This window comes from Scyliorhinus torazame, chromosome 8 (genome assembly GCF_047496885.1).
Source record: "Scyliorhinus torazame isolate Kashiwa2021f chromosome 8, sScyTor2.1, whole genome shotgun sequence".
In the NCBI taxonomy this organism is placed as follows: Eukaryota; Metazoa; Chordata; class Chondrichthyes; order Carcharhiniformes; family Scyliorhinidae; genus Scyliorhinus; species Scyliorhinus torazame.
Window position 1 is genome coordinate 267,215,820 of NC_092714.1, and position 12,959 is coordinate 267,228,778.

Consider the following 12,959-nt stretch of genomic DNA (forward strand, 5'->3'; position numbering starts at 1 on the left):
TTTAATGGCAACAATGGGTATGGGGAGAAACTGGGAATATGGCATTGAGATAGAGGAACGGCCATCATCATATCGAACGGTGGAGCAGGCTCGAAGGGCCGAATGGCCCATGCCTGCTCCTAGTTTCTCGCTCACTTCACAGCATGGGGAAGATTTTAAGTGCTGCAATGCTGTGCTTCTTAACCACACTGTATCTTACCTGTTAGATTAAACCCACTGTCAATGTTTCTGCTTTATGACCATGGCTATATAAACAGCAGGTAACTAGAGATGGGGCCATGGATCCATTATCTCCACTGATCTGCAATGTTGTGATATTTGCGTACCAACTAGATCTGAAATGTCTTTTTACCTTTCAGCTCCGTTCTGTGTGGCGAAGTGTGCTGATTGGAGCCCAGCTGTCCAGGGCATATGGGCCTGCCTCATGCACCGGGTTACCACACACTTTACTCTCACCGGCACCTCCGTGCCGAGCAGTTCACATCACACCAAAGGTGGGTTCTGGAAATTAGAATATATAGAATTTACAGTGCAGAAGGTGGCCATTCGGCCCATCGTGTCTGCACCAGCTCTTGGAAAGAGCACCCTATCCAAGCCCACAGCTCCCCTCTATCCCCATAACCCAGTAACCCCACCCAACACTAAGGGCAATTTTGGACACTCAGGGCAATTGTGCCTATCCTGCACATCTTTGGACTGTGGGAGGAAACCGGAGCACCCGGAGGAAACCCACACACACTGGGAGAACATGCAGACTCCTCACAGACAGTGACCCGAGCCGGGAATCGAACCTGGGACCCTGGAACTGTGAAGCAATTGTGCTAATCACTATGCTACCGTGCTGCCCAAACGATTGACATAAAAATTGCACATTAAACTGCACATAAAAATTGAAAAAGATTCTCTATATACAAACCACGCGCAGCCTCCGTATCTCCGCTTCCCCACCCTCCCCCCTCACCACCGCCTCTCGGGCAAACTTCTTCACACTGAAACTATTCATGGTGCGAATGCGGATGCCGGAGATCTGAAATGAAAACAAAGTGCTGGAAAAGCTCAGCAGGACTGGTGGCATCCGTGGAGAAAGAAACAGAGTCAATGTTCCGTCCATTCTGGCTCCTCTTTCGGAACTTGTGTTTGTTTTTACTTTGAATTGTGTTGACTGTTAATAGAAACCTCTGTGTATTTTGAAAAGGGGGAAATGATTGATTGCCCCCACCATAGTGACCGGTCTAAAGATAAATCAGCATTGTACTGTCCTAAGTATGTTTAATGTTTGACCAACCAGAACGCCGTTCGAATCCTTCACAAATCAGGCTGAACCACTGAGATAATTGGGTCTGTTGACCAAGCAGGCCAAAGGACCGGGGTTAGGTTTAACCTTAATTTATGTTTTTTTAAGAAAAGTAACTTGTGGCTTCATTTGCCATATGTCTGTCTACGGCTGAGACTGGAGTTTTCAGTTATGGCAGATTGTTGCTTTGAGCTGACGGCAGCCACTATGCTCCCTGCCTGCTTTGGCTGTTTGGAATCTTACTGCTGAATACCCATGCGCTTCAAGGTTCCACCATCTGAAAGTGTTCGGCAAGGCTAACATAAAAACCATGGTGATAGTAGAGACAGGAGTTCTCGTCTTTAACCAAATGCAGGGCTAATGTTTTAATTGGAATTTTATGGGTTCGATTCCGGCCTCGGGTGACGGTCTGTGTGGAGTTTGCACGTTCTCCCCGTGTCTGCATGGGTTTACTCCGGGTGCTCCGGTTTCCTACCACAGTCTAAAGATTGAAGCTTAGACGGATTGGCCACGCTAAATTGCCCCTTCGTGCCGAAAGATACGCAGGTTAGGTGGGGGTAGGGCGGGCAGGGTGCTCTTTCAGAGGGTTGGTGCAGACTCGATGGGCTGAATGGCCTCCTGCATTTTAGAAATTCTATGCCTCAATAATACTTGCACCAAAGTCATGTTCACCCATCACCTCCCTCTGCTTGCTTGCCAACATTGGCCCCCAGTTCGGGGTGACCTCCATTTTAAAATTTGCTTCCTCATTTTCAAGTCCCTCCATGACCTTATACCTCCTTATCTCTGTTACCTCCTGCGCCCTTTTAGATCCCTATGTCCCCTAATCCCCAGTTTTCATTGCTCATTAGCAGCCGTGCTTTCAGCTGCCTAGGCCCTAAACTCCGGGGTTACCTCCCATCTTTCTGCACCGCTACATTCCCTAAAACCTATACTTTAACCAAGCTTTGGTCACCTGTCCTTGTATCTCCTTATTTGGCTTGGTGATTTATTTTTGTGATGATGCTCCTGTGGAACATTTACATGAGCGGTTCATATCGCTAGTGTATCCTCAAGTATTTGATTGCAGTCTTTGTAAAATCATGAATTCTCTGGTGTTTTGTGACTGACATTTTGTTCTCATTTGTATTGACAGCTTTCCAACGTGAAAGGTACAACTCAGCCTGATGAGGAAGAACTGGGCCCCTTTACCAAACTGATCGAAGCCCTGGGATTCACAGGGCCTCTGAAGTACAGCAAATGGGTATTTTGGTTTGTACTAATGAAAATGACAGTGGATGGGCTGATGGCACCGTCTCTTCTGGTGAAATGGAATAGTGTTGCCATGCTGGTCAGGATTCCCAGGTCTTTTATTGCTTGTGTGAGCTACAAATTTAAGCCTATTTCACAGCTTCCCTCCTACTTCCCTCTTTCACTCTCCTTCCCACCAAAAAAAGATCCTCTTTAACACCAATGCAAGCGAGAACAATCCTGCTACAACAGTGCGCTATTTTTCTCTCTCCCACGCCAGATAGTCTTAGAGTTTAAAACAAAAAGAGACAGATTGTTCATTTGTTTTAGCGCCTTTTGTGACCTCAAGACATCCTAAAGAGCCTTTACAGGCAAGGAAGTACTTTTTGAAGTATAGTCACTATTGTAATGTAGGACATGCAGCAGCCAATTTGTGTATAATGATTTTAGTTGAGGGATAAATCTTGACCAAAACAATGGAGAGGAACTCCCTGCTAGTCTTCAAAATAATGTCACGGAATCTTTCATGGCTTCCTGCAGAGGTAGACAAGGCCTCTGTTTAACATCTCATCTGAAAGATGGTACCTCCGATAGTGCAGCACTCCTTCAGTACTGCCACTGGGAGTGCTATGCCCAAACTTTGTTGTTAAGTTGCATAGAGTGAGACTTGAATCCACCACCTTCTGACTTGGGTGTGAGTGCTATGCATTGAGCCAGGGCTGATTTGTCAGTTAGACTAATCTAGTGCTGTGGTGCTTTTCATTTTTAAGGTTGAGGCAGGCAGCAATTATAGTTTCATGTCAAGGTTAATAATGTGTTCAACGGTTTCAGCTGATACAGTGCGAATGGTTATGATTCCACCAGGAATGGTCCTCTTACGGCAAACGTTCCTGTTTCTCAGCTTTGTTGCCCCTGAGAGAATCCATTTTCCAGTGAGTTTTTCCTGCTTGGATCAGGAGCCTCATGGCTTAGATTTGGTTGCCTCCTTGACAGCATTTGTTTACTGGTTTTCAGGTTGGAAAATTTACTTTTACGGGGCAACACAAAGATTGCTGTCTCCCTCCCAGTGCTGTGGTGTGGCTGAATTGGTAACTCGCCGAACAGAAACTTGGCCATTCATTTTCAACCCTCAAAAAATCTTTCTTATTGCACATTTAGAACACTCAACACAGCCTTGAGGGAAGCAGTGTTTTACCTACTGTGTGGTGAGGAGCAGTAATATGGGAAAGACATGAGGCAGCTGCAAACGAACACAAATAAAATGAGTTTTTGCCAAATCTATTGGAGGCTCAAACTTTGAAGGCATGCATTTGTAACATAATTTTTCCTTGCAAGACAGCAAGCCCAAGGCGAGCGAGTGCTGGTGCTAAGAGCCACTAATGGAATTAGCAAACTGGGTTTCTCAGGAGGTCTGTACAGAAAATGAGTCAACTATTTCAATCTGGGTTTTTTTTTAACTGCAGGATATATAAATTCACTGATTTATCTCCGTTACATAGGCAATTGTTGTTCTGCCAATTGTGAATATGGGTCTTTATTGACATCTTAAACCACATCACTTCAAAAAAAAATACAGGTTATCTGCTAATTATCACATTGCTTTTTGTGAGAGCTTGCTGTGCAAAAATTAGCTGCCATGTTTCCGACATTACAACAGTGACTACACCTCAGCAAATACCCCATTGGCTGTAAAGTGCTTTGAGATGTCCGATGGTCATGACAAGTGCCGATGTAAATGCAAGTCTTTCTTTATATATTTCATTGGTTTGAAAGCTCGGATACTGCAGGTTCTAAAGGTCCCCAGCCTGCTGGAATCATGCAGCTTTGCCCTGATAGGCTGGACATCACGTGGCCTCTTTCCCCCCCCCCCCCCCCCCCCCCCCCCCCGTACTGGAGATATTCAATTATTCAATTTCTCTTGTGGGTACTGGTAACTCCTTCATCTCTGCCACTCCTTGCCCAGTGGCCACAGGTTCTGGTTGTGACGGCCTGTTCGGCCACTTTGAGCCCCTGATCGTTACTAACCATGGGTAGGTTGGATGCTGAAGAGGATTCCCGCCTCTAGTGAAGGCTCTCTTCTCAAATGATCCAAATGGTTCCGCAGGATCTTGCCCTGGGTCTGAACCTCATATGACACCGGCCTGCCTTGTCTATAACCCAGCTAGATCCTTTTCCAAAGTTCCTTATCAAAACCGGGTTGTTTATTCAAATATTCTCTCGGTTCTCAACGAGTCATGGTTCCTTTCTTGGAGATCGTGCCTGGACTCCACCCTCTCCAGCAAATTCGGGAGGAAGATCAGACTCAGTTGGTTCCGCAAATGACGACCCATCAGCGGCTTCGCCGGGATTTAATGATTTGGAGTTGGGGGATCAAGTGCAGATGATTTAGAATTGGGGACCAAGTGCAATGTGTCCAAGTTTGCAGACGACACTAAGATGAGTGGTAAAGCAAAAAGTGCAGATGATACTGGAAGTCTGCAGAGGGATTTGGATAGGCTAAGTGAATGGGCTAGGGTCTGGCAGATGGAATACAATATTGACAAATGTGAGGTTAGCCATTTTGGTAGGAATAACAGCAAAAGAGATTATTATTTAAATGATAAAATATTAAAACATGCTGCTGTGCAGAGAGACCTGGGTGTCCTAGTGCATGAGTCGCAAAAAGTTGGGTTTACAGGTGCAACAGGTGATTAAGGTGGCAAATGGAGTTTTGTCCTTTATTGCTAGAGAGATGGAGTTTCAGACTAGGGAGGTTATGCTGCGACTGTATATGGTGTTAGTGAGGCCACACCTGGAGTATTGTGTTCAGTTTTGGTCTCCTTACCTGAGAAAGAACTGGCACTGGAGGGGGTGCAGAGGAGATTCACTAGGTTAATCCCAGAGCTGAAGGGGTTGGATTATGAGGAGAGGTTGAGTGGACTGGGACTGTACTCGTTGGAATTTAGAAGGATGCAGGGGGATCTTATAGAAACATATAAAATTATGAAGGGAATAGATAGGATAGATGCGGGCAGGTTGTTTCCACTGGTGGGTGAAAGCAGAACTAGGGGGTATAGCCTCAAAATAAGGGGAAGTAGATTTAGGACTGAGCTTAGAGGAACTTCTTTGCCCAAAGGGTTGTGAATCTATGGAATTCCCTGCCCCGCGAAGCAGTAGAGGCTCCTTCATTAAATGTTTTCAAGATAAAGATAAATAGTTTTTTGAAGAATAAAGTGCTTGTTAGGTGAATTGGACATTCTGAATTTTACCTCTGCGTACCCGAACAGGCGCCGGAGTGTGGTGACTAGGGGATTTTCACAGTAACTTCATTGCAGTGTTAATGTGAGCCTACTTGTGACAATAAAGATTATTATTAATTATTATTAACCTTATCCTACAAATAGACCTGTGTTCTGGGAGTATTAGGTTTAGCACAGTGGGTTAAACAGCTGGCTTGTAATGCAGAACAATGCCAGCAGCGTGGGTTCAATTCCCGTATCGGCCTCCCCGAACAGGCGCCGGAATGTGGCGACTAGGGGCTTTTCACAGTAACTTCATTGAAGCCTACTTGTGACAATAAGTTATTATTATATGGTGCTAGTGCTGAGTATCAAAGTATAAAATGCTGTGTTTGGTATTGATGTTCCTAGTACGAAGTTGGAAAACAGAAACCTATGCACCTCAAAAGGTTAGAATGTGGATTATTGCCCTTGGTTTCTCACAAGACTTGCATCATAGCGAAAGTGGGTCCAGATTGGACATAAGTACTAAGTGCTTGCCACCTCTCGAAGAAAGATGGAGATAACCCACACTCCCGTTTCATCCCAAGCTATTTTTGGGTTCTGTCCAGCCACTTTAATAATAATAATAGTGAGCAAAGGGGTGGTGGTGAAAGAAGCCCTTTGTGGTTTTCAACAAATGTTTTATTCTTTCTAAAGGATCACTGATGACGTTTATGGATGAAATTCCAGATCGGCAGGGTTACTAATTGCGGATTGGCTTCATGGCTGTTAATTGCAATTGTATTTAATTATGTGCAGGTGGTAGGCATTAACTGGGGATTTACTTCTGCTACTATAAATAGAAACCGACCGTAACACTGGTTGTTGGGTTAGGAGGTACATGTTTCTAATGTGTATCTCTGTAAATTAATAATTATGAAAGTGTGTAAAGATTGGTCTCGGCTTTACCATCTGACTCTCTGGATTATAACACTCTGCTGTTCAAGCATTCTACAATCTGGGTAATTTACACTCCCAGCTCTTTGTGTGGTTCCTGGAGGCAGGCAGTTTAGAACATAAGAACATAAGAACTAGGAGCAGGAGTAGGCCATCTGGCCCCTCGAGCCTGCTCCACCATTCAATGAGATCATGACTGATCTTTTGTGGACTCAGCTCCACTTTCCGGCCCGAACACCATAACCCTTAATCCCTTTATTCTTCAAAAAACTATCGATCTTTATCTTAAAAACATTTAATGAAGGAGCCTCTACTGCTTCACTGGGCAAGGAATTCCATAGATTCACACCCCTTTGGGTGAAGAAGTTCCTCCTAAACTCAGTCCTAAATCTACTTCCCCTTATTTTGAGGCTATGCCCCCTAGTTCTGCTTTCACCCGCCAGTGGAAACAACCTGCCCGCATCTATCCTATCTATTCCCTTCATAATATATGTTTCTATAAGATCCTCCCTCATCCTTCTAAATTCCAACGAGTACAGTCCCAGTCTACTCAACCTCTCCTCGTAATCCAACCCCTTCAGCTCTGGGATTAACCTAGTGAATCTCCTCTGCACACCCTCCAGTGCCAGTACGTCCTTTCTCAAGTAAGGAGACCAAAACTGAACACACTACTCCAGGTGTGGTCTCACTAACACCTTATACAATTGCAGCAGAACCTCCCTAGTCTTAAACTCCATCCCTCTAGCAATGAAGGACAGAATTCTATTTGCCTTCTTAATCACCTGTTGCACCTGAAAACCAACTTTTTGCGACTCATGCACTAGCACACCCAGGTCTCTCTGCACAGCAGCATGTTTTAATATTTTATCATTTAAATAATAATCCCTTTTGCTGTTATTCCTACCAAAATGGATAACCTCACATTTGACAACATTGTATTCCATCTGCCAGACCCTAGCCCATTCACTTAGCCTATCCAAATCCCTCTGCAGACTTCCAGTATCCTCTGCACTTTTTGCTTTAGGATTGATCGATCCCATTGTGGCCTAAGCCTGTGTCCCATGCTGTTTGCTGTCGAGCCTTTCTTACAGTGAATGTTATAGGAAGGGAAGCGATCCTACCTGGAGTCTTGATGACGCTAAACCTGATGTTCCGAAGAAGCCAGAGAGAATGTGTTAACAGCTGCTGTGTTAGGCTAGATTTGAACCAGGGGTCGGGGCGGTCTTCAACGATTGTGTCCTTTTGTGGTCCAATGCATTTGACACACGACCACTGAAGTCAAAATAATCCAAGCGCAGTCCAGTGCGTGGAGAATACTTCAAAACTCTTAAGGCCTGAAGCTGAGCTGTCTAGCTCTAATTTGAATGTTATGTCCCTTCTTCTCGACTCTGCCAGAAGAGAAAATAGTTTCATGTTTCTGAAGAGGATGTTTTGTTCATTTGTGGCTGCCGCCTTTCTTTAGCTACTTCTGTTGCAGGGACACATGAGTGTGTGAAAAGTTCAGGCTACGTCTAGTAGAACTAGAATACTTGAGTAAGAGGCACGGCTATAATTTGCCCTCCTATATTGCTCTTTGTTTTGGGGGCGGGGGGGGGGGGGCGCGTCGGCGCAGTGAAGTCGGCATTTTGATGTCTACATAATGCTGTGTTAAAAGTACATCACAAATGGGAACAATTCAATGTAGCAAATGTTGCACAAGCCGTTTGCACAGCATGAACATTTGCTCAGCTCAGAGTGATGTTTTTGTTATAGTGTACAGGTTTACTGGTGATAGTGATTTCTAGAAGTTGTAATTCATCTTGCATGTTTCCCCTCTTGTAGGTTCCTGTCATAACATAACATTTATCGCTGTTTTTGTTGCAGAAAATTAAGATTGCTGGCTTACGCATGTACACCTGCTGTGTGGAGAGAATCAGCTATGATGACTTGTTTGAAAGTACGTACCGTCGAGGTTTCTCTGCAATTTGTTCCATTTGTGTCGCATTTCATGCATTTATTCTTTGAACGTTTCACCCGTTACTTTAAAGTGGAGATTACAACTTTGTATTTTGGTAAAATTAACTGCAGGTCCAAAGTCTATCCATCACAGCAGAGAGTCTGCTGTTAAATAATAATCTTTATTATTGTCACAAGTAGGCTTACATTAGTGCTGTAATGACGTTACTGTGAAAATCCCCTAGTGGCCAAACTCCGGTGCCTGTTCGGGTACACTGAGGGAGAATTCCGAATGTCCAATTCGCCTAACCTGCACATCTTTGGACTGTGGGAGGAAACTGGAGCACCCGGAGGAAATCCACGCAGACACAGGGAGAAAGTGCACACTCCACACAGACAGTGACCCAAGCCGGAATCAAACCTGGGACTCTGAAGCTGTGAAGCAACAGTGCTAACCATTGTGCTGCTGTACCACCCTAATTGCAATGCAGGATTAAGACCACTGTCAAGATGATTTGGAGCCTAATTATACTTTTTGAGATGTAAATTGAACCCAGATTGAGCATCACTCAATTAATCCACCACATTTTCAAATTTAGGACATTGAGAGAAAATGGAAATTGCAGAAGGACTGTTTCCTAAAAGGGAGGGAAGAATAAAGTGATGGAGCGAGCAGCTTTAATGGGTTTTGAGACGGATCTAAGACAGTTCCTGTCAACAAATGAGATTTTGGGTTTATACAAATTCCACATGACTGGATGGATGCCTGAACCGGCTGTTTTGCATGCAGAGGTTGCATATGGAGATCACGTACATATTTGAACCTATTTGGTTCACTAATGCCCTTTAGGGAAGGAAATCTGCCGTTCCACCTGGTCTGACCTACATGTGACTCCAGACCCACAAAAATGTGATTGTGTCTCAACTGCCCTCTGAAGCGGTCTCGCCAGCCGCTCGATTCAAGGGCAATACGGAATGGACAATAAATGCTGGCTTTGCCAGTGATGCCCACATCCCATGAAAGAAGAAATAAGGTATTGAGCTACTGGGTGTTCTGGCAGATCAGTACATTTGACTCAGGAAAGAGAACTGGCGTGTTGGGCCTAATCGCCTTTTCCTGTTCTGAATGTTTCTTATGAGATAGAATCCCAGGAGAGAGCTGCGGAGCAGCCAGCCGGGCAATGAAAATAAGGTCAGGAAAAGTCACTTAAACTTCCTTTTCCTTTTTTGGAGTTTCTTTGTAGCATTGAAAGCGTTTGGTGGGACTCCTGAGAATTTGGGTTGTGGGTTTTGAGCTCTTTGGATACCAACAGCTCCCCTTCTATAAATCCTTGTACATCTGATGGGAGTGCACCCGATGGGACGAGTCATGCAGTTCTCTCCTTTTGATGTACACTTTGTAAATGGTAAAAAGGCAATGCATAGAAGTTTTATTTGTTAGCCAATACTTTCCCCTCTTCAACATCCATGCTCTTCTCTCCACACCCCATAAATGTTGTTGGCTCCTCCTTCACCCCGCCAGTCCTCAAACGTTTTGATTACTTATCGGGGTCTGGTTTTGCAGGTGTTAGTTATCCCCTGGTATTGTACCTAAGTGACCGATCTCCAGTTTGCAAATCTCCAGTGTGTGTCGAGGCGTTGCACTGAGGGGTGGATCATTGTGCCTTCCAGGTCCACAGTACGCGTGGCTGCGTTTAGCAGGCCACAGGATTAAAGTTTGAGAGTTTGGACTGCTGACCTGTTACCCTCACGAGCCTAGGGACATGATGGTGTCAATTACAGGCACCCTACCAGTGTCCTGAGTGAGGGCCATGTGAGCTCTGACCTGGGATTGATGTTGGCACCCAATCAAGCTCTAGAGCACTGGTTTATCTCTTAGATCCTCTGGCGATAATAGTAAGAGTTGTTAGTTTTGGAGCTAACTTCACTAACTTTAGCTTTCCGATTCCAGTGACTTTGAATGGTCCCTTTTAAAGAAAGGGTTATTTTTACTCTCGTTAAATAAAACACTTAGACCAAATGCTAGTGTTTAGTATGAAGAGTTGAGAAAATGTGAGCAGTATTGTGGTCCATTTGACTGTTAGTTTGTAATTATTTGCTCGGCCCCGCGCTCTGGAAAACCCTCTCTCCACCTCTCTCCCTCGCGTTCCTCCTTTAAAATGCTCCTTGAAACCTACCTCGTTGATCAAGCTTTCGGTAATCTGACCTAATATCTCCTTATGCGATTTGTCATTTTTATATAATGCTCCGTATAATGTTTTGTTACATTAAAATCCTGATAATGTTATTTTTTTCCTGTGTTAGGTAAGAATATGTATCCCTGTATCAAACTACATTTTTATGATCCAAAAGCACCCTCCATTTAATTTTTTAATGGTTTGAAGTTGGCCCCGTGTATTATCCCAATCTCTTTGCTGTGTTTTTAAGAATTTCCCACCACCATCAAATTTGCCTCTTTCTCTCACTCAAGCATGTTGGATGTTTCCAGTACTTCACCCAAGTTGCCAATCCTGTGACTCTTGCAGTGACCATGAGAAGGCTGTTTGGCTATGGAGGTCATCACACCAGATGCACGGTGTATCCTCAGCCAACATCTCAATAGGTTATTGCACATAGAAACATAAATAGAAACGGGGGCTGGTTTAGCACAGGGCTAAATCGCTGGCTTTTAAAGCAGACCCAGGCAGGCCAGCAGCGCGAGTTCAATTCCCGTACCAGCGTCCCCGAACAGGCGCCGGAATGGGGGCTTTTCGCAGTAACTTCATTTGAAGCCTACTTGTGACAATAAGCGATTTTCATTTCATTTCATTTCAAATATAGTAACAGGAGGGCCCTTTGAGCCTGCTCCGCTATTCATTATATATTTTTTATAATATTCTCTTACGGGGTGTGGGCATCGCTGGCTAGGCCAGGAATTATTGCCCATCCCTCGTTGCCCTTCAGAAGGTGGTGGTGAGCTGACTTCTTGAACCGCCGCAGTCTGAGGTGTAGATACACCCACAGTGCTGTTAGGGAGGGAGTTGCAGGATGTTGACCCAGCGACAGTGAAGGAACGTCGATATATTTCCAAGTCAGGATGGTGAGTGACTTGGAGGAGACCCTCCAAATGGTGGGGTTCCCAGGTACCTGCTGCTCTTGTCCTTCTAGATGGGAGTGGTCATGGGTTGGAAAGTGCTGCCTAAGGACTTTGGTGAGTCACTGCAGTGCATCTTATAGATGGTACTCGTGGCTGTCACTGTTTGTCGATGGTGAAGAGAGTGCATGTTTGTGGAAGCGAAAACAATCAAGCAGGGTGCTGTGCCCTGGATGGTGTTGAGCTTCTTGAGTTTTGTTGGCGCTGCACTCATCCAGGCAAGTGGAGATTATACCATTACACTTGTGCCTTGTAGATGGTGGACAGGCTTTGGGGGGAGTCAGGAGGTGAGTTACTCGCCATAGAATTCCCAGCCTTTAACCGGCTCTTGTACTCACAGTATTAATATGACTAGTTCAGTTTCTGATCAATAGTAACCCCCAGGATGTTGATTGTGGGGGATTCAGCAATGGTAATGCCATTGAATGTCAAGGGTGATAGTTAGGTCTCTTTTGTAGGAGATGGTCATTGCCTGGCACTTGTGTGGCGTGAATGTAACTTGCCACTGGTCAGCCCAAGCCTGGAAATTGTCCAGGTCTTTCTGCATTTGAACATGGACTGCTTCATTATCTGAGGAGTCATGAGTGATGCTAAACATTGTGCAGTCATCTGTGAACATCCCCACTTCTGACCTTATGATGGAAGGGAGGTCATTGATGAAGCAGCTGAAGATGGTTGGGCCTAGGACACGACCCTGAGGAACTCCTACAGTGATATCCTGGAGCTGAGATGATTGACTTCCAATCACCACAACCATCTTCCTTTGTGCCAGGGTATGACTCCAGCCAGCAGAGAGTTTTCCCCCTGATTCCCATTGACTCCAGTTTTGCTCGGGCTCCTTGATTTCATAGAATTTCATAGAATTTACAGTGCAGAAGGAGGCCATTCGGCCCATCGAGTCTGCACTGGCTCTTGGAAAGAGCAACCTACCTAAGGTCCACACCTCCACCCTATCCCCATAATCCAGCAACCCCACCAACACTATGGGCAATTTTGGACACTAAGGGCAATTGAGCATGGCCAATCCACCTAACCTGCACATCTTTGGACTGTGGGAGGAAACCGGAGCACCCGGAGGAAACCCACGCACACACGGGGAGGATGTGCTGACTCCGCACAGACAGTGATCCAAGCCGGAATCGAACCTGGGACCCTGGAGCTGTGAAGCAATTGTGCTATCCACAACGCTACCGTGCTGCCGTACTTGGAC

The 12,959-nt window shown here is 45.1% G+C and overlaps 1 protein-coding gene across 1 annotated transcript in view; it reads left to right on the forward strand.

Annotated features, from left to right (window-relative positions):
* The first annotated feature begins 278 nt into the window (after positions 1 to 278).
* uqcc1 (ubiquinol-cytochrome c reductase complex assembly factor 1) overlaps positions 279 to 12,959 on the forward strand; it is a 96,085-nt gene continuing 83,404 nt past the window's right edge. The window contains exons 1-3 of the mRNA XM_072515561.1: positions 279 to 494; positions 2,430 to 2,537; positions 8,545 to 8,617. Coding sequence (XP_072371662.1) covers positions 279 to 494; positions 2,430 to 2,537; positions 8,545 to 8,617 — 397 coding nt within the window. The remainder of the gene's footprint in view (positions 495 to 2,429; positions 2,538 to 8,544; positions 8,618 to 12,959) is intronic.